A 21,528-nucleotide genomic window follows, 5' to 3' on the forward strand; every position below is an offset into this window, starting at 1 on the left:
AACAAAGTGAGCGCCGCGCGATTTCGTCCGGGCTGGAAACCAGCGCCCGCAGAGTTTCGTTCCGGGCATAACGAGTACCGCTCGACGTAAAAGTTCCGCCCTGCCAACTCGGCTAAAGTTCGCGCTCTCGCCCGTGACCCCGAGCCTCTTATCTCTCTCGGCGATGCTCTTAGCTCGGGGGGTCTCCGTGCCGGCAAGCGCGGGGTGGACTCGTCTCCACGCTGCAGGGATGGCGACGGCGGCGGCATCTCGGGGCAAGGAGGGCGGTGGTGGAGGGAGACTTGCGGGCAAAGTGGCGATTGTGACCGCGTCGACAGACGGGTGCGTGTGTGCGTGTGTCTGTGTGTGTCCCCGTGTCATCTAAGTCAGTCGACCCGTGGCACCTGCTGGGTCCGCCCCGTGACCTCCTGCCAGCGGGCGTTCGACACTTCACGTGGTAGCCTCAAGGTGCACGTGGCCTGGCACAAGTGTCGTGGTGACGTCACCGCAACTTAGTGGCGAATGGCGGTTGTTGTTGTTGTCCCCGTGTGTCTGTGTATCTGTGTCCGTGTGTCTGTGTATCTGTGTGTGTCCGTGTGTCTGTGTCTGTCTGTCTACTTGTGTGTCCGTGTGTGTGTCTGTCTACATGTGTGTCTACATGTGTGTGGTGTGCGTGTGTCTGTCTGTGTGTCCGTGTTTGTGTCTACATGTGTGTGACATGTGTGTCTATGTTAGTCTGTGTGTCCGTGTGTCTGTCTCTCGTGTGAGAGCGGTGGGATAGCGGTTAACGCGCTGCGCTACGAACCCGGCCACCCGAGTTCGATCCCTGCTCACGGCCAACCCCGGTGACAATTATCTGAACTGGTCCTGGGTCTCCTCTAGGTCGACTCAGCCTCAAATTAGTACCTGGTGTAGCGGTGTGTAAACACCCACCCCCTCGTGTGCCGTGCCGGCTATATGGGAGGTCCTTGTCTATCTGTGTCTGTGTGATTGTCTTTCTCTCTGTGTGCCTGTTTATCTGTTTATTTTGTGATGTTAACTTTCGCTTGGCAAACTCAAAATAAACTGACATTCATGACAACTGCGTACTGAACGTTCGTGCGGGGCTCGGATGCTCAGCCATCGGTGGAAATTCCACGTTACCATGACGGGACGCCAGTGCACTCTTGCGCAAGGATGTATTCAGGAGTTCAGTCTACAAGGGCACGACTGCTGGTTTCCCACAAAGTGGGTACTTGTACTCGTTTACCGACCACAGAGGGATGATGGTTGATGGTAGCCAGATCATAGAACGACCGCGGGGGCTGTCGTGGTGGTGGTGCAGTGATTTTTCTCTCGTAACGCGCCACGAACCCGGCCCAACAGACCACGGCTAACATCAGTGGCGAGAGATTTGACCCCGAGCCTCGGCCGTGTTCTCCCTGAAATCCACAGCGACCAGCGTGGTGAAGTATGGTCAAACAAACCCTCGCCCCCCATGACGCTGCATGGCGGAGGCCTTCATCTAGCAGTGGATTGAGAAAAGGACCGTGGATGATTAATTGTCACTCTAATTTATTACCAGATGTCGCACTTGCTGCATTTGCAGTGGTGCAAAAGCACAATACATAACAAATCAAACTCAACGGAATATAAGAAGGGCCATCGCCTGACACGTCGCCGATTATATATTTGTTTATTTTAAGGTCACAGCGTTGTCGACGAGTTTTTTTTATTTTTTTGGAGTTTTTTTGTTTGTTAATGGAGCGTTTTCAAAGTAAAATATAGGAGTTATCCGTTTGTTGTGTCTTGCGTTTAAACATAGATGCGGTGTTGCAATAACCACCCAACCGCGGACATGGAGCGATGGAATCAGCTGGTGTGCAGGTGTTATGTGGGTTGTCATGTCGTAGCAGTGGATTGATCATGGCCGACGACGACGATGATGATGATGGAGTACGGCTGGGTGTAGCTGTGGTTAAAGCGATGCGCTCAAAGTGCAAAGGTTGAGAGTTCTAATCTGGGATATGCTGGGGGATGGGTCGAGCACGTTATCATCTACATCTCTCCAAGGTCAATATGATGAAAGCAGCAAACTTTGGTTCAGCAGTGATCGTCCTACACAGACACTCAAGTCCACCATGGCATTGTGAGGTGTCCACCACTGGTTGAGTGCCACAAATGACGATGAGCTCCCTCCCGATGGCTCATGTCATTTGCTCTGCTGTATAACAATAACATCACTTTGCAAACGCATACTGTGAGAAAGTCAAACTTATATCCAAATCACCCGCTGTCCGCCTGACCTCGTCATATTTCAGAAGCTTAGTACGGCCCAACAGCTGTTGAACGAAGCGGAGACATTTCTTCGGAGGCCTCATCAGGCGCTCCTTCAGGCACCCGGCGGCACGTGGAGCGAAACGTCGGACAATCGCACCGAACTGCACGCGGCACAACCTGACAAAACGTGCCGGGGGAGCCGTTGCCGCATCTCTCGTTGGGTGCTCGCGAGAGAGCGACGTTTCGGCGTTCGCCTGTGCCCGCCGTCCCCCACCTCACATGCGCGCCGGCGAGGCGTGGATGATCTTTTTGATCTCTCCGGGTCCTCCGGTTCTTCCCTCCACATTTGGAAACATTGCGTCCAGGTCACTTAGATGATTTTGCTGCTGTGGACTTCCACATGATGACGAGGAGCCACTTTGTTGAGCTATCATTTGTGAAGGCCAGGGTCGAAGTGATTCTTTGCCTTGCCTATAATTTGCACTCCTGCCGTGTTTTTGTATTATGTGTTGACGTAACGTTCTGACCCCGTGCCCCGACTGGACACCTGTTAACAAAAGAGTTGTTTTTATAGCTCATCGGATTCCTCCTCTAATACAAATTAATATTCTGATTCTGGACCCACCGCCGTGACGGGTCAACAGCATCGGCTACAGCATCGCGGAGCGGCTGGGGCGCGAGGGAGCGCAGGTGATGATCAGCAGCCGCAAGGCGGACAACGTGGATCACGCGCTGGGCCGCCTGCGCGCTCAGGGCTTGCTCGTGTCCGGCACGGTGTGCCACGTCGGCAAGGTTGAGCACCGCTCGCAGCTCATCGCCAAGGTGAACGCGTCCTCGGCAGGCCTTCAGAGTCGGGTGGGGGGGTGCGGGGGAGAACCATTGATCGATGTAGACGATTAATTAAAGGGAAAAAAAAAATCGTAATCGACTATTTTTGCGGTTTACTGCTCGTGGGCACCTTTATAAAGCCTCCTGAAGGTGGGAAACCCCCCCCCTCCGCAGCCACACCCATTGTGACGCGGCTGATGATGTTACCAGGCTCCGCCCAACGCATTCCGTGCAGCGACACGCGTGGGCACCCAACGTGAGACTTTTTTTTATTCCAACTATCTTGGTGATTTCCGTTTCGTCGAGTGAGAAATGGACACGATAGAGTAATCGCATAAAATTTTGGTTCCGTTCTTCGTCTGACCAAATTCCTGTTGTGAGAATTAAAAATGTCGTTTTGATTGTCGTGCAAGACGAGAGACGTGACGCTGTGCGGGCCAGACGTCACTGGAAGGGATCTCGGAGGTAGCTCGGTGATAGCCACTTCTGCAGGTTGTTCTCATATCACAAATGGCTGCACTGCCCCGTGAGAGTTCCCGATTGGAATCCTTTGTCTCGTGACGTGATGCCGACAGCACGATCGCGGGATGGAGTTGGGGGGGGGGTGTGGAAATGACAACAACAACAACAACAATTTAAGACGAGAGGACACAAAATAAACAGGCAGTGCAGTTACCACAACGCTCACATCATAAAAACAAACATCGTACGCATATATGGCCCGGGTAAGTGAAAGGGTAAACATAGTTGTTTATTAATTCCAAGGTTCACTGTCCGTACCCTAACCCAGCTCCAATGACCTCTGTGCAGCAACAGCGGCAGCAGAAAGCGCCTGGCTAATGTCACGTAAAAAGAGCAGCGCATTGTGCTGCAGTGCCATGGACGCTGTTGCATTCTGCACTGCACATTACCGGAAGGTCATGCTTGCTATTAGAGCTCTCGCATCGAACTTGCTTTGAGTAATTCTGCACGTAATGGAGCGGGTCAAAAAACACTTTTGTCTCTTCCGCTGCTTCCCTCTCCCCGTGCGTGAACCACCATCACGCACACTCCCGGCTCTTGGCTCGGCCGTCGAACAAAGACGGTGGGCACCGCATCGCGCGCTTTCGGATGCGCTTCTGTTGCCGTCTGGAAAGCTCTTCCAATATTACGAAGCCACTGAGGCTGTGCATTTTTAAATCTAGATTGAAAACTAATTTGTGGAGTTGTGTTTAGTTTGTTGTCTTTCCTTGCGCCTCTGATAGGCAGGGTTGGCTAGGTACGGTGCGAAAGAAGTTTAACATACACACATTGGGATTTCCTACGGAGCCCTTTTTGCCAGTATCAAGATGATAAAGAAGAACATTATTTGCTCTTTCTGGCATTAATACAGGTTTTACGATTTTCAAACACCAATTAGACATTTAATCCGGTCGTACTGTGCTATCCTAGTACAGTCTTACTGTATTATGCTTCTCGTCTTCACCAACCTGCGCTGACTATCATGGTGAAGTATGGTCAAATAGGCTCCACGACCCACACGGTGTGGGAAAGCCATCATCCAGCAGTGGATCGCCAAAAGGTCCCTACGTGCACATAAATGGAAGTGCGATTGCATTTAATTTTGTGCACGTGTGTGTGTATCGTTATCTGAACCGGTCCTGGGCCTCCCCTAGGCCGACTCGGCCTCAAATGAGTACCTGGTGCGGTGTGTAAGCATCGCCACTCAGGAGACAAAGGCGGCCGGGCGTGGTGCTGGCCACCCACCCCCTCGTGTGCCACAGTGTACCTATCTTCATAGGTGCTCGCCAACAGCACTTGCCCCAACTGTGCGCTAACGCTATACGGGGGGATCGTTGTCTTTGTTTCCGGAGCAGACAATCAAAGAATTTGGAGGGATTGACATCCTGGTCTCGAACGCTGCCGTGAATCCTTTTGCTGGAGACATTCTGGACTCGACTGAAGAAGTGTGGGATAAGGTACCGCGTTTTGTTGACAAGGATTTGAAACGAGTTCAGTTTTTTGTTGCGAAGAGAACCGTTTTTGCCCCACGTTTCCGCGAACGCTACGAGTTCGATGTGTCCACTCCCGCCCGCCCGTTGGTCCGTAGACACTCCACGTGTTTTCACAGTCACTATGGAAAATCTGTGAATCGATTGCTACGTTCGTGTGTATGTTGAACTTTCTTCGTACTGTACATAGCCGACCGTGCTAATCAGGGTTAAGGTTTTGTGGGGCATTGCCCAGAACGGTGCAGTTTTGTGGGGCAAGATCAGCGATGAAACACCCTTAACGCCACATATCCCACTATTACATATCCACCCTGAAACAATTAACCGCTCGCACACAGTGCAGTATTTGTGCTCGTTCTGCCATGTTCTATGGATATTTACAAATCGGGCCTTTTCACCTATTCCTCCGTTTATTCCCGAGTGCGTCAGATTAGCAAAGTTGGTTAAGTACGGCGCGAAAGAAGTTCAACATACACACACGTGACGTACTGTTCCTACAAAAATATTAAAATTTGTATCTATCTATAAAATGTAGCATCATGCTGCTAACAGAGCTATGTGTGCTGGGGGGGGGGAGTGGGACAGAGGTGGGGGTGTTGGAGTGGGGGTTGTGTCGGTGAGGCGTTGACACAGATCGGTGGGAAGATACGAGCGGCCGGGGGAGTCGAGCGTTAACTGCCGACACATTTCTGCTGTCGGACTCGTTTGCAGATCCTGGACATAAATGTCAAGTGCATGTTTATGATAACCAAGGAGGTCGTCCCACACATGAAGACCAGAGGGTGAGATGTTTGTGGCGTGCACTGGTGCGTCGTCTTCGCTCGCAATGGCCCCCACCACGCAGTGTGCTTTGTGAACAGACGTGAAAGCGCAGCCGCGTAAACCTCCGCCCTTGTGTTCGTGCTTAACGATTGACTTCTCTTACTCTCCTGTGTTCGACAGCGGAGGCTCCGTCGTGCTCGTGGCCTCCATCGCGGGCTACCAGCCGTTCAGCGTAAGGCTGCTCCTCGCACGTTCACGGGAGTTGTCCCAGTGATGCCAGTCCAGGGGCGAGGACACGCATCCACTGCACAAACCGTGGCAGCAAATGTGGGCACCTGAGGATGTACAAACAGAAACATTTAAAACTCTGCAGTAGTAGTGTGCAACTGTGGTCATCCAGAACGGAGACCGTACAATGTAGAGCGACGCAACGCCCGATCCACGCGTACGAAGGAGACATCGCCGCGATGATACACTCCGCTGATCCTGACGCGGTTATCTGGGCTTGGCCACGTGAATGTCAAAATTGTAGCCGTTGCTCTGCATCCACATGAGCAGCCCGTACGAAAGAAGAAGAGACGAGAACACGCCCCTGCCTGACCCCGTTGGTGATCGGACAGAAAGCTGATGCCCCATCAGCAGATCTCACGCGTTGCACGACGCCCTCGTGAAACTGCCTGATAATTATAGCGGTCAGGGGAGGTGGGCCACCCGAGCCTATGAACCCAGAAGCCCGAGTTTGATTGTCGGCCGTGGCTAACATCGGTGACGAGCGATATTTAAACCGATCCCAGGTGCTCCCCCCCCCACCTTCAAACCCGCACTGACCCCATGACTGACACGGCACGGGGAGGCCTTCAACCACCAGTGGGTTGTGGAAGAGATGAAGATATGCAGTGAATACAAATAACGTGTGCATGTGTAGATACTGTGCTCGCAGCTTTGTTGTAAGAGCACTTGCCGAACCGGCGTGAAGTTTTCTGTCGGCTCCGCACAAAGTTGCGGGAGGCCGTACGGAGCCATTTGTCTTATGCAGCCGGCAGTGCAATCTCAGTTTCAGACAGCGGAAGGGCAGCTTAATGTTTAATGCACGTCTAAGGACAGACCTGTTTTATTCATGCGAACCGATTTGCCAAGTCGGAGCACCTCTCTCTCTCTCCCTCTCGTGCGAGCTGAGTGTGAAAGCCGATAACAGCTTCGAGCTGCAGCGCCACACAGAACAGGTGTCCAGTCTACAGGAGGAGGTCTCTTCAAAATGGAGTAGTAGTAGGATTTCTCGACCAATATCATCCATAATAGAGGGGTTTTTTTTTTGGGTTGGATCGCGTGAATATAAATGCGTCGTTAAACCCGCCACCACCCGACACGGCCAATTAGTAAGGTTTGTCACGTAAACAGAACGTGCAAATTCGTTACCAATGCAGCACACCAGTTTAATCTAGTTTTGAAGTTTTCGTGACTGCAGGTTTGTTGGAGAGTAAACCCGCAACATTTACAATTTGAACACGACGTTTCGCTGGTAATGATGAATCTGGTTCTAATTACCGGTGCGCTGTACTAGTAACGAATTGGCACGTTCTGTTTACGTGACAAACCTTACTAATTGGCTGTGGCGGGTGGTGGCGGGTTTAACGACACATTTTCGTGATCTAACCTCCCCAAAAAAAACCTCTCATGGATTTACAGGAGGTGCTTAACAGTAATCGCTCATTTAACATGGTAGATGCGTTCTTGAAGTGTTCAGCGCTTTAGTGAATTGCACTTGCACTGTGAAATCACGCTGCAGTCATCCCATGATGAACAGGAAAACGCAGGGCTGCCCCTTCATCTTTAAGTATCCGTATCATCTCCGGGCTCTCTAATGATCATTCGGCTGCCGTGGCAGGAGCTGGGCCCGTACAACGTGAGCAAGACGGCCCTGCTGGGCCTCACCAAGACTCTCGCTCCACGGCTCGCCCCCATGAACATCCGCATCAACTGCCTGGCACCGGGCATCATCAAGACGCGCTTCAGCTCCTTCGTAAGTGCCACAGTGTGTTTCCCCTCCGCCAGCGTCGCTCCACGCGCCACGCTCGCTCGCTCCGAACGGCCACGGGCCGAGATACCCGCGGCCCTGCGGGTGGACGTTAACCGGCCCGGCGACTTCGTTTCGTACGGCCCCACGGCCACCTTTGTGCCGGCCGTCGAACGAAGACGGTGGTTGCCGCATCTCACGGCGCTTGCGCACGCCCTACTGCGGCCGTCCGGAAAAACGCTCTTCCTTGCCGATATTAGGATGCCACTGGAGCTATTGCACCTTTAAATCATCTGGGGTGAGGCCTGGTGCCACTTTATCCGTCACTGCGAGCTAGAGGGGAATGCATTTGGGCTGGCGGCGTCGTGTTTCAAATCTTAGCGTGCTCGGTCGCTTGTGTCACTGCTCGAGTTGTGAGGAAAAATGTAGCCTGCCAAAGGTGTTTGAAAGTCTTATTCGTTAACTTTTGTAAAAAATACAACATTTAAATGTTTGCCGAGTCACCGCATACATTCCCTTTTTCATTTTATGCAGGCTGGCACATTTTTTTTTTTCCAGCAGACGCTGCAGCACCGTGCGCGCGACGTAATTAGTTTTACGCCGGCCCTGCCAGCGCATCGGCTGAGTTGCGAACGCAAGCAGCTCAAGTGTTTTGTGTAAAGCAGCGTAACGGGGAAAAACACAAACACGCACGCACACACGGCCACCGTTGTAACGTGACGCTTCAATGACACCAGGCGCTTTGCTCGCTCCACTCCAGAATTTGCTGAGTTTTTGACATTTTTCTCCCCACCCCCCTCCCCGTCGCACGCACCGTGTGGTTTCCGTAGCTCTGGGAGAACAAGGACATGCTCGGCGAGTTTGTGAAACACATCCCCATGGGACGGTAAGACCCGAGCCAAGTGTTGTGCTGTGTTGGCCGTTGGGGTAAAGGGGTAAGGGCGCAGCCCTGCAATTGCTCGCTCACATTACTGCCGGTGGAAGGTGCCCCTCCACTAGAGGGAGCTCTGGAGAGCCTCTCTGGAGGGTGTTTTTTTATCTTAACTGGCCGGACGCCTTTCACATTATTTACCGCCACTGCATTGCTCATTTGAGCAGTGGGGGGACTTATGCAACTTTAACTTATTCACTTTATCTGTTTTACATGTTTGTTTTTTGTGATTTTTTTTACCTTTGCTATGCTTTGCACTCTTATCGTGTTTTTGTACTGTTTGTTGTTGTAAACCTTCTGACCCACCCCTACTGCACATCTGTGAAAATTAGCTTCATAGCTCATCAGATTTCTCCAAGGGTAAATACAGATTCTCATTCGGAATATGATGACTTTTGACTCTATAATGAGCTGGCCTCCAGGGGGAATCGCCTTCATAATATGAAATGTGAACGGGCATCGCTGCAATTACTGGCCGAAGTGCCTCGAGAGTTTGCCTACGAGGGTATTTTGGCCTTCTCTTCCATGCCGGCAAGTTGTCTCGAAAGAGGTCGGAGTACCCACACGTGACCCTCACCACCAACACATGACCTGCCGACCGGCAAAGTGTGCTTTGCCAGATTTTGCCGCTGGATGGGCAGCGCCAATCGGTGAACTTGCTCAAATCTCTCCGTGTCCACGTACTGTACCTCAAGAGCAATGACCATATTCTTGGTTCTTTCGGTAAAGTCACGTAGAAGGGAAATAATAAAATAATAAAAATATCTAACAAAAAATGACCATGTTTGGTCTTCCTCGGTGCACCGCTGTTTCGAACGGCGTGAATCCGTTTGGTGTCGTCATGGCGTTTGCTCCACATTGGATGATGATCTTCATCCACTCACTGCAACTGCTGACTAAGATTCCAAAGAACACAGGATGAGATGTTACTATCCTTTGTGCAAGCACTTCCAAGAGTTCATGAACAGTGAGCCTGGTGAAATTTGGGGAGCGCATCGTCAGTAGTGACCCTTTGGTTCCTAGGGTGTTTCGGCCTTTCATACTATACACCCTCCCCAAAGGCGGCCAGCGACAGGGTGATCAATCCTACGCTTGCGTCCCATTCCCAATTGGTCATAGGAGTTGCCTTGTTGTTGGTAGCCAACATCCCATGGGACTATGCATGGCAGGGGCGTCCTCCTCCCTGAGTCAAGCATTGTTGACTGCATACCTCCTGGCCCTCTCACTTTGGGGCCCAGCTGGGGTCTTTCCTCTTCATCCAGAGCCACTGACTGCTGCCTTCTGCCGCCTCCGATACAGCTTTGATTGCCGAACGCTGGCTCTGGCCCTTAATTCCCAGGTCTCTAAGCAGTCTGGTTGTAGATGTTGCCACAAAACCTCTGCAGCCGACCTCCACTGGTCGGACTTCTGTGTTCCAGCCATGATGCCGTGCTTCGGCAGCTAGATCGGCATAGCGCAACAAAAAAATGCAAACGTTTTACGAATTCTTTTTATATCACAAATTTCGTAAATCTCCGCTGAGGTCCGCGGTTCAATTGTGGGGTTTTGGCCACGTGCATTGAACCACGTCTTCAAATGCCGTTAGTCTACGTCTTGTGCCTGACGGTGCCACATTTTTGCTATTGTCCGAATGTTCAGCCCACTGAAGTCTCGTTACTGCCTGCGCAACGGCTGTAGAGAGCGATAGTGAGCTGCAGCAACACCAATGACATTCACTGCGATGCAACTTCCCCTCTGTAATTTTCCACCGTTGCCACCCCCAGCTTGGGCTTGGACACCTGTGAACGAAAGCTTCCCGGCTCGGGGTTCTTCGAGCTTTAATGTGTCTGTGTGCGGCTGTGATTAGCACAAATGGCTCTGTGACAAATCCCCCCTCAACAACACTGCTGTAACCAGCGACTGCATCGGACCATTAACAGGCTGATGTGCGAATCTCATTTTTTTCGTGTTGAGTTTGTGGTCCTTCCCCCCCCCCCCCACACCTCCGATTAGTACGGTTGGCTATGTACGGTGTGAAAGAAGTTCAACGTAATATATGCATGGAAGGTTACTGACGCAAGCCCCATTAGTGCGACTGGCCATGCAATGCAAACTATTAGACCAATGTGTAGTGGTGATACGCGCTGGGGTAGGGATCGTGTGCCAGCGCGTAGTGATTGGCTGTGTATGTGGTGACGCGCGCTGACGGTGGAGGATCAGGGGTCAGCGCGGGGTCGTGGGTTACGTGGTGCTGATTGGCTGTGTGCCGGTGACGCGCTGAGAGGGAGTGATCGGGTGGCAGCGCGGTGTGATTGGTTGAGTAGTGTTAACACGCGCTGGGGAAAACGGATCGTAGAGATAGCGCGTCGTCATTGGTTAACTAAGGAGCGATGCTCACGTCGACGTCCGCATCAGCTCCGTCTCCCGTGAGCAGGGGCTATAAAAGGGGATGCACACAGGCGTAAGGGCAGTATGTAACCAGCGAAGAATGAAGACGGGGATGAAGAGATAGGGCCCTGCGGTACCTAGTCCCGCTGTCCTAACGGGACCGGGACTCTGTGTAACCCAGAGGCGAATGCATTGTGTGTAGCCATAGGCATAGGGTCTACACGAGTCGAATGCATGGTGTGTAGCCAGAGGCATAGGGTCTACACGAGTCAAGTGCATTGTGTGTAGCCAGAGGCATAGGGTCTACACGAGTCAAGTGCATTGTGTGTAGCCAGAGGCATAGGGTCTACACGAGTCAAGTGCATTGTGTGTAGCCAGAGGCATAGCGTCTACACGAGTTAAGTGGAGTGTATAGTCAGAAGAATAGAGACCACACGTTGTATTGTGACACGTCAAGATTTAATAAAAGTGTGTTACCCGTCAAGAAGTTCCTGCCGTCATTTCCAATACTTCAAATGTAATAAAGCCACTGTGGTCTGCGATTCTTCAACGGAGGAGTAGGAGGAACAGAAACACATTCCTGCGGAGGGAGCTGGTAGGAACGTTGGGTTGCTTGGTCAATGGCCAGGGTCAACGGCGGCGTGGTGTATTCCGCACATATGCCCGACTGTGAGGGCGGGCACAAGCCGGCGTGAGTAGGTTAAACGTTGAGTTTTATAAGGGCACCACGGGGTGACCAGCCCCTCCCCACCCAACCCCACCCCTCCTACCCCCCACCCAGCCCCTCCCCACCCAGCCCCACCCTCCCCACCCAGCCCCTCCCTCTCCACCCAGCCCCTCCCTCTCCACCCAGCCCCTCCCTGCACGACGGACGGACGGACATAATCCCCTGTGTTCCTACCAGTAAAACTACACTCTCTCTCTTGAAGCCCTCTCATCGTGGGCAGCAGACCTCGCATGCGATGGCGATGTTGTTCAGGAGCTAAACAATCCTGAACCGCAACGCTCCTGAGCCACACCGCCATCGTATGCCAGAGTAGAGTAGCGTGAATTTCGTCGACGGCGTTGACGCTGCCCCCCACTCCCCCCTCCTCCCCTCCGGCGAGCTGGCGCGTTGACGGCGCTTGTCCTCCCCTCTGCCCGCAGTATCGGCGAGCCAGAGGAGTGCGCGGGCACCGTGGCCTTCCTCTGCTCCGAGGACTCGGCCTACATGACGGGCGAGACGCTGGTGGTGGCGGGCGGGTGCCCGTCGCGGCTCTGAGGAGCGTCCGTGCTTTCCCGGTCGCGGCTCGGCGACCCCCCTGACCTCCGGGTACGCAACCACAGCCCCCCCCACCCCCCTGCCTCGCACTCTCCGAGTGGCGTTGTCCCGCACCTCCGATTAGCGCATTTGGCTACGTACGGTGCGAAAGAAGTTCAACATACGTACGTACGCACATGTGTTCCGGATAGGCCACGTTTTTTGAGCATTTCTTCTTCCTGGCTTTCGCCACGCACTACTGCTGGTATCTTTTCAGGCCATGGTAATGTACGTTGAACCTCGTTCACACCGAACGTAGCGACCGTGCTGATCCGAGGTGCGGGTGGATGGGGGGAGGACGCCAAACCCAACGCAAAAAGCAGTTCTAAAGAAATGAGGTTATCAATTTAGATTTAAAAGTGCATAGCTCCTTCCCCCTCTTCCTCTCTCCCCCCTCCCCGCCTCTCCCCCTGCTCCCTCCACTTTCTTTCCGATATTAAAGTACACGCGCTATCTGCTCTCGCGGTCCCCACTTGGTGGGGCAGCAGCGAGCCCAATCTGCCCCCTCCTCTAAACTCAGGAGCACTGCGTTTTGGACTTCTGTCCGTGGAGTTTCTGTACCCACCCCCCCCCCAGCCACCCACATCATGGTTTGTGATCTGCACCGGGCTTCAGTGGCTTCCGAATATCGGAAGGAAGAGAGCGCTCCAGACGGCCGCATCCAAATGCGCAGCGATGCCGGTGACCGTCTTTGTTCGATGGTTAGCCGCAAACCGCCGCTGCCGCTGCTGCCGCTGCTGCCGCTGCTGCTGCCGCTGCTGCTGTCGCTACTGCTGCTGCTGCTGCTGCCGCTGCTGCTGCTACTGCTGCCGCTACTGCCGCTGCTGCTGCTGCCGCTGCTGCTGCCGCCGCTGCTGCTGACGGTCAGCGCTTACCGTGCTGAGCAGATGCCGCGATCGCCGTCCGAGCGAGGCTGCAGTGAGAATCGGCACAACGGCGCACGTTTTCATAAACCACCCCCCCCCAGCTGCCCTATCCACGCAGTCGTATAAAATGGGTTCACCACGGCCCATTGGCAGGTTATGTGCGGTGCGGCAAAGTGTGGGTGTACTTCCACCGAGCTCTTCTCACCAGAATCTAAGAGGCTGCTTCAGGGCTCCCTCTAGTGCTGGCCTTTCTGCCAGTGGTGGCGTGAAGAAGCAATTGCAAGGGCTGCAGCTTTACCTTTTAAGTATATAAATCGTCTCCAGGCTCTTAAATTACATGCAAATTAAATCTGTAATTTCACCGCATTTATAATTGGTAATTGATAATTAAATTACACACTTGCAAACGTAATTGGTAATTTTCATCGAAATCACATGAGACACTGTTAATTGCTTGTTTTTTAAAAATCTACATGACATTACGAGAGCAATTTATAATTTTGAATGGATTTTGCCCGTCTCTGCCACAGTCTTAACAGCGCCAGGCAGCAAACTTGGCCCTTCATTCCTCTGGGGTTGGCAACACGGGGCACCGCTCTGCGAGACGTCAACAGTAGTTGTGCTGTGGATAGACTTGTCCCTGCCATAGAACGGTGGAGTTTCCATTTCCGGCTCAAGGTTAGCGGAGTCGAGCAGTGCCGGACACTTATTTGAACTTTACGATGAACCATCCGCCACCGTGACCTATCCGCTGCTGGATGAAGGCCCCACAGTGTCATTTCCATCCTCCACGGTTTTGCAGTACAACAATTCTATACTACTTGACTATTTTTTATTTTACCGGGTGAGGCCGACTGAGATGTGTAGCTTTTTCTTTTCTTTTCTAAAGTCACCTGGCTATCATAAATGATCGCTCAACGAAGTGGCTTATCGCGCGGAAATTTATAGCAGCCAAATACTCTAAATGCACGTCGGGGGAAAAAACCGAGGACCCTGAGAAAAATCCACGCGCCACAGGGAGAGAGACACGCAAACTCCAAATATACAGCAGCAGGCGTCAGAGTGGGGATCAAACCCACGACCTCCTTGTATACCAGGCGGTGTAGTTAACATCTCGTCAGCGCAGCGCCTGCACACGGGCTGATTTCCGTCGCTCCATCTACCCGCGCGAATGTCCCTTGGGACGCGTTTCATGAGCTGGGGGTCACTCCGTCGTTATTCAGGACTGTCGGACCATCTTCCCCCTGAGGCTATGACGCGTCCCTGCCTGAACCCGCTTGTTTTTCTTTACAGTTTAAATTCGGTGATGAACCTAAGAAAGAGAGCCACGGTGGCTAGCAGATGTTAACTACCTCGCCTGGTGTACAGGAGGTCGTGGGTTCGATCCCGGCCCTGACGCCTGCTGCTGTATATTTGAAGTTTGCGTGTCTCTCTCTCTCTCCCCACAGTCGCATTAAATTTTCTCCGGGTCCTCCGTTTTTTCTCTCCACATTTCGAAACGTGCATTTAGAGTATTTGGCTGCTATGAATTTCCACGTGATAAGCCACTTCATTGAACTATCATTTGTGGCCAGGTCGCTTCTAAAAAAAGAGCTATATATTTCAGTGGGTCTTACCAGGTAAAATAAAAATAGTTTATAGTGTTAGTTTAGTTTCACGTTCTGTAAGCCGCACCTTCTTCTCTCCGTCTCTCAGTGCAATGCCAGCCACGGCGTGTTCTGTTCCAAGCCTACTTTATTTTGTTAAGCGTTTGAATGTTGTCATGTACCTGCGTTTGTTCTCCAATCCGTGTGTTCCTCTTAATGCAATTCCAAGCGTGCATCTCTCTTTTCCTCCCCCTCCGCACTCCCCGGTTTTTGGTCGACTTTTAGGCGACTTGGGACTCAGATCTGAAGTAAAACTCAGAGTGAATGTGCACCTCGTGGCGCATTCACTTTTGCTCTCTAAGAGTCTGGCACTTTTTTCCTTTGGATACAAAATCTATCACGTGTATTTTTTAATCCATAACTGTAGTGGTCACGTGGGGAGTTGCTGTTTGCATCGAGGCACAGTAGTAACTTGTTACTGTGGGCTGCTGACGCATCATTAATGAATTCTCCAGACACGGCAAACACAAAAAAAAAATTAATGCTCTTGAATTATTAAGCATTAATTGTGCGATGTCCAATTAATATCAAATATACATCAGAAGGAAACGCTGCATTTTTAAGAGCCTCGAGCCCAAATTGTTCTACTGCTGGCGAAGCGGCAGCTTGCAAGGGACTGTCTCCTCGCACCCCCCTCATCCACCTCGTCTCAGCGTAAAACCTGCACAGAGCTCCCCGCGTGCCCTCCAGCGGACGTTGAAGAAGACCCCGTGCTAAGAGTGTCGTTCACTGGATTCGTTCGTTCGGTTTCGTTTTGTTGCTTTGCACGTGCGTTTGCCAGAGAGCCGTTGACGTTTGACGCGGCCTCAAAGTGCACCTAGCCTGGCACCAAGCGCTTTGGTGATGTGTCCGTTGCTTCGTGGCGAATGGCGGCCGTAGTTGTAGTTGTTGCTACTCTGGCCGGATCAGATGCAGCGTAGGTATGTGTGTATGTGGATGTTGAATTCCTTTCACACCGTACGTAGCCAAACGTGCTCACCGGAGGTGCGAGGGAAGGACAAGAAACAAAGCACAAAAAGCAGTTCTAAAGAAATGTGTTTGTTAATCTAAATTATTGAAAAGTGCGGAACCTCCAGTACCTTTCTAATATCGGAAGGAAGAGCATTCCACACGGCCGCAGAAGCAGCGCATCTGCAAGCGCGCGATGCAGCGACCGTCTCGTTTGCTGTCTTGTAACCCATAAGCCACGCGAGTTGGTCGGTAGCACTCGGGGTGGTCAATGTTACCAGCGTCCACCACCATGGGCTGTATCTACGCGTGTGTATGTTGAACTTCTTTCACACCATACGTAGCCAACCGTGCTAATCGGAGGTGCGCGGGGGAAGGACGACAAACTAGGCACGCACAAAAAACAAATTCCTCTGGACTCACGGACAACCCTCCACCCTTGGTCAATGACTTTATCCTGTGTGCGATCTCTCATGTCTCTCGATGCAATCCCAAGCGTGCACCTCTCCGCGCTTCTTTGTGCGCTTTATAGCTTTTTCGTTCCATCGTCTTGTTCATGCTGTCGGTGAATAATTAACATCGCTGTTGAGCAATGCTTCAGTTCTGCAATTCCCGAATTGTATATTGCAACGTAAAATACAAAACAACGGGCCTTCATTTGTATATGCCTCGCATGTTGCGATAATAAGCATCTATTGCGAGCAGAGAAAATTCACCGATTATTGTGAGGCAGTAATTGGCATGCAGATGATGAATGAATAAAGAAATGAATAGGTTGCACTTTAGCGTAATGCGCCATCGATGCGAACTTAATTTACTTGAGTGGGGCAATTAGAGGACATGGTGTGCTGATAGCAATAACAACAATAACAACAACAGGTAAGGAAAACCAGTGAAATCTTAAAACCAAGGAAGTTCTGTGTGAATATGGCTGTGCTGACTCGGAGGGCTTCATTTTAATAGCACTGAGGCCCTTTGAGGTTCATTATCTCTGTGCCAAGAGGTCCTCTGGGTAACCAATTTGTGGGTAAATCTCATGCTTGGGATGTGTTCCCTGCGACATGAGTACACAGTGGCCTAGGCTCGCGAGTAACGATACAGGCTTTGTGCATCCACATCGCAGGAATCATCATCGTTGTCATCGTCAGCCATGATCAATCCACTGCTGGATTAAAGCTTCCCCAAGTTGTCGCAGGATCTTTCATGATCCCGCGACGCAACGATGCACCTAGCACCCACCACACGAGCCAGTGTCATTGCTCCGGATACGTTCCATCTCTTGGCTGCGGTGGCTAGGAGATGTTAACGACCTCACCGTGGTATACAGGAGGTCGTGGGTTCGATCCCGACCCTGGCGCCTGCTGCTGTGTATTTTGAGTTTGTGTCTCTCTCTCCGTGGCGAGATGTTAACGACCTCGCCGTGGTCTGCAGGAGGTCGTGGGTTCGATCCCGACCCTGGCGCCTGCTGCTGCTGCTGTATATTTTGAGTTTGTATTTTCTCTGGGTCCTCCGGTTTTCCCCTCCACATTTAGAATCGTGCGTTTTAGAGTATTTGGCTGCTATACATTTCTACATGATAATAAGCCACTTCGTTGAGCTATAATTACGTGTGGCTAGGTCGCTTCTGAAAAGAGCTAAATAGCTCAGTGGGCTTTACCTGGTATAATAAAAAGCTGTTTATAGTTTGTATATCTTAGCTGCCACTATAATGTTCTTGACCATCAGCCATCACCCCTTCAAGAGTCGTGTCGTGCCTGAGCCCACTTGATATATTTTTTTTCCCGTTTGGGTTTTGTGTTTACCCATGCGCATGTTCTCGAATCCACGTGGTTCTCTCTGTCTCGCTGTGACTCTCCACTCGTTTTTGCACACTCTGCAGTGTTTGTTTCACATCACCATCAGCTGGCTAGGTTTGTGGTTTAAGGTCAAATGTCAGCACAGCCGAGGTGGTGCTCATCTTCATCGGTGGCCTTGAGTCAATGATGGACATTCTACACTCGTATGTCAGGGGGTAGGATGACTGCTGTAGCCATCTCACAAAGTGGCGCTCATCTTTAGATTTGGACAGTGAGTCAGATGAAGGTGAATCGTTGAATAAACATTGTAACCGACTTTCTTTGTGGCTGATTACTAAGGGACACTTTTAAAATGGTGGCCACCCACTACATTCTGCCCCCCCCCCCCTGAGGGCAGAGAAGCCTCTAAGAGCCACGACCAGCGTGACGCCACGGCTGACGATGCTGATCATGTCACCGAGCCCTGCCCATCACCTCCCGTCCAGTGGCACACGTGGCGAGACTGTTTTCCCAACTATTGTTGTGCTGTCCGATTGGTTGAGTAACCGATTGCTTAAATAATCGGGAGAGCCCAGCGCTTGCCGTTTTTATTGACCCCGGAGATGCCGATGGGCTGAACGATCCCTCCTGAAAAATTCACGGAAACTGACCGAGCGGTGAATGAGCTGTCCGCCGGTCTCCACCAGTGTTTTATTCTTGGCCGACAGTGAGATTCACGTCAATATCTCTGGCCCTTTAAAGAGTAGGGGCCGTCCTCTAGGGCAGCCAAATCCTGGCTTTGCGTGCATCGATAGGCCCCGCTTGGCAACGGCGGCGTAACAGTGCCACACAGAAGGTCGATGAACCGTGGCTGGGAGGTGATGATTGACGGGAGGCGAGGTTCCTCTGGGAGGCTGATGCAATGGTTCACATTCACAGCTCAGGAAGTAACGGATACCACAAAGATGTGGTTGGGTTGGCCTCGTGGGTGGTGGTGGGGGGGGGGGCTAATGCCGGTGTCGAAGTGGCCGAGCCAATAAAGATGAAACCCTGGGTTCAATTTAGGGTACAGCTGCGTTATCCAATAATTTGTGTACAATAATCGATCAATTCACATACCCCCACTATATTTATTAAAATTGCCTTCTTTCTTCTCAGCAGGTGATTGAGTATCGTGAAAGCGACCGCTTCACGTCGGACAGGGTGGTGGGGGGGCGCGGAGCCGGAGGGTGGCGGCACGGATGGAGATTCACCAAGGGCCGCGTGGGCACGGGTGGGCACGGGTGGGCACGGCGGCTCCCTCGCGAGGAACGTGGGGCGGGCACGCGCCAACGCCGCAGGAGGACCATTCGCAGATCGTGTCGCCAATTCCGTGACGTGGGTTCGATTCAAGATATCGGAGGGAGACGGACCAACAAGCGAGAATTTGGGGAGAATGTGTTTGCGCTGATATGGGATGCCGTGCCATCGCAGCCCTCAAATCACGATCGTCGTATAATTTCTTCCCATTATATTTTATTGTTGACGAATGGGGTGTCTGCAAATGGATCGCCCTGTGTAATTCACGATGGAATCCAAGTAAAGCAAGGAAGAAAGAAAACCACGCGAGTGCGTGGATTCTGGAAACGGTGTCAAACTCGTGGTTTGTCCTTGCGAGTAATTAATTAGCGACGATAACGGCAACCTTGACGCCAGGCAAAACAAGGAGGCAGCACCGTGTGTTGGCTGCGGTGAGGCAGCGGCGCTGCCACGAAGGGCAACTTACGCGTTGGTTTGTGTCTCCAAGTTTATGGGCAGCACCTTTGATCAATATGGTCGGCCTCAATCGAGTAAGTTGCTGAAGGGCAGCATAAATTTACGTGGAGAGTTAATTTCAAATTAGACATGTTGACGTGAGTTTGCCGTGATCCCACGTTATGGACGGACGGACTGGCAGGCAGGCAGGCAGATGGACGATCAGATATAATGCACAAACACTTTCGGTCATAGTTGCGAAGCATTAATAAAAAGTGAGAAAATACGACGGCTGCTTGCAAGGGTTGAGCACCAGTGATTGACAGCATCCCTGATTTTAATGAATAAGTAACGCAGCGAAGGCATAATTACCGAGTTACAGAGATGTCAATGTCACCATTAAAAATGTGCTCTAATGACAACGACCTGGAAATGCTTTGTTGACAGTGTAAACTTTGATGTCTAACGATGCATTAGCATTCATTAATGCAGCAGGGTGCTGCACAGTGATTTAGAGTCAAAGTTTTATTTTTTCTTTCTCCCAATTTAGAATGATCTGAATGATTAACGAGGGAAAGTGACTGCCACTATAATTGAACTACATGATGTCGCTGGAATAATGGCGTGCGATTATAGGGGGGGGGGGTAATAGGAGATGTGACTTGAATTCCAGGCTATGGCCATCGTCGGTGGCCAGCGATGACTGAAGCACATTCTGACCGTGCCTTGTTGTCAACCAAATTGACCAGTGCGGTGAAATACGGTGATCAGAATTGCGTGGCTGAGACCTCCATTATCCAGCGATGGATTGACAGAATTCAATGAGTTTTATTCGGATGACTGCTTCCAAGTAAATATACGCAGAGTGTGTGTTTAACAGTTATGTATTTGAGATTTATAAGGGCACGGGGTGAAGACAATCTAACTTTTAACATATCGTACACGACACCGCGTCTGCAGTGTAATATCCGTTACACTGCTGCGTATCGTTACTATATGCACATTTATACTGGCAAACGTCAAAGTTAATAAAAAATAGCGGTATTTGGGGAAAATGGTACTGCTTTGTTTGTCTCGATGAAATGTTCGCTTTTCAAAAGTGCTGTGAACACCACAAAGGGAAGGGTGGCGCAGTGGACCGGTGACGGCCCCTGACTGTAACTCGCTCCCCTCTCGTGTCAGAGGTTCCCGGTTCGAATTCAGCGGCCGCCCTAAACCAAAACGATTAAACTTTGTTTTACCAGCTAAGTCCCACAGAGCTATATAGATATTTTTTTTACAGACGCGACCTGGCGACATTCATACCTGTCAACCACTCAGTGCCTGCCTTATTACAGACCAATTCAGACCTTATTGGTCACCCCCGTGCCCTTATACATCTCAAACGTTCATCCTACATAGTTCCATCACAAGGGAGAAACGCAAACAAATATATATTTTTTGCTCGTATTGAAACGGCTCTACGCCGTATGGACCTGAAAACTCAATTTCTCTGTACAATAATATGGGTAAACCGTGTGGGTTGACGGCTATGCAAATGATAGCACAACGAAGTGGCTTTTGTGGAAATTTCTAGCAGCCGAATACCCTAAACGCATGTTTGTAAACGTAGAGGGGAAAAAAACCGGAGGACCTGGAGAAAAATCCACGCGACCACGGGGAGAGAGAGAGACACGCAAACTCCAAATATACAGCAGCAGGCGTCAGGGGTCACGATCGAACCCACGACCTCCTGCATGCCAGACGAGGGAGTTAACGTATCGCTGCTGTGGCACCCTACTTATTGCTGCGGTAACAACCGTGACGATGCTACGCGCCACCTGCTTCGCTCACAGTGGACGTTAAAGACCCCCTGGCGTCGTTCGCAAGAGTAGTGCCACTGTGTGCCGGCATCCGAGTCCAAATTTGCCACAATTCGAAAATGACACCGCAGACTATCCAATTGGGTCTAGATTTGAAGCTTTCGTGACTGCAAGGATTCATACTCTTAGTTCTTTCGGTAAAGTCACGTAGAAGGGAAAATAATATAAATATATAATATAAATAGTATGTTCCCTTCTGCGTGACTTTACCGAAAGAAGGGGAATACGTTCCATTCATTGGCTACCACATTCTGATAAGCCCCCCC

At 51.2% G+C, this 21,528-nt stretch overlaps 1 protein-coding gene across 2 annotated transcripts; it reads left to right on the forward strand.

Moving 5' to 3' along the window:
• Positions 1-12: 12 nt before the first annotated feature.
• On the forward strand, positions 13-19,822 carry LOC133355744 (dehydrogenase/reductase SDR family member 4-like). Of its 2 annotated transcripts, none has more exons than XM_061573059.1 (9): positions 13-321; positions 2,883-3,060; positions 4,923-5,024; positions 5,769-5,839; positions 6,000-6,051; positions 7,705-7,839; positions 8,664-8,719; positions 12,278-12,443; positions 18,825-19,822. In XM_061573059.1, exons 1-8 carry the CDS (start codon positions 164-166, stop codon positions 12,390-12,392), a joined length of 867 nt encoding a protein of 288 aa, XP_061429043.1. In that variant the 5' UTR covers positions 13-163; the 3' UTR covers positions 12,393-12,443; positions 18,825-19,822. The 2 variants fall into 2 exon arrangements, with proteins under 2 accessions (XP_061429043.1, XP_061429044.1); XM_061573060.1 differs by having other exon boundaries at positions 18,828-19,822.
• The last annotated feature ends 1,706 nt before the right edge of the window (positions 19,823-21,528 follow it).

Source organism: Lethenteron reissneri, chromosome 52 (genome assembly GCF_015708825.2).
Source record: "Lethenteron reissneri isolate LAM-NWPU_2019-01 chromosome 52, ASM1570882v1, whole genome shotgun sequence".
NCBI lineage: Eukaryota > Metazoa > Chordata > Hyperoartia > Petromyzontiformes > Petromyzontidae > Lethenteron > Lethenteron reissneri.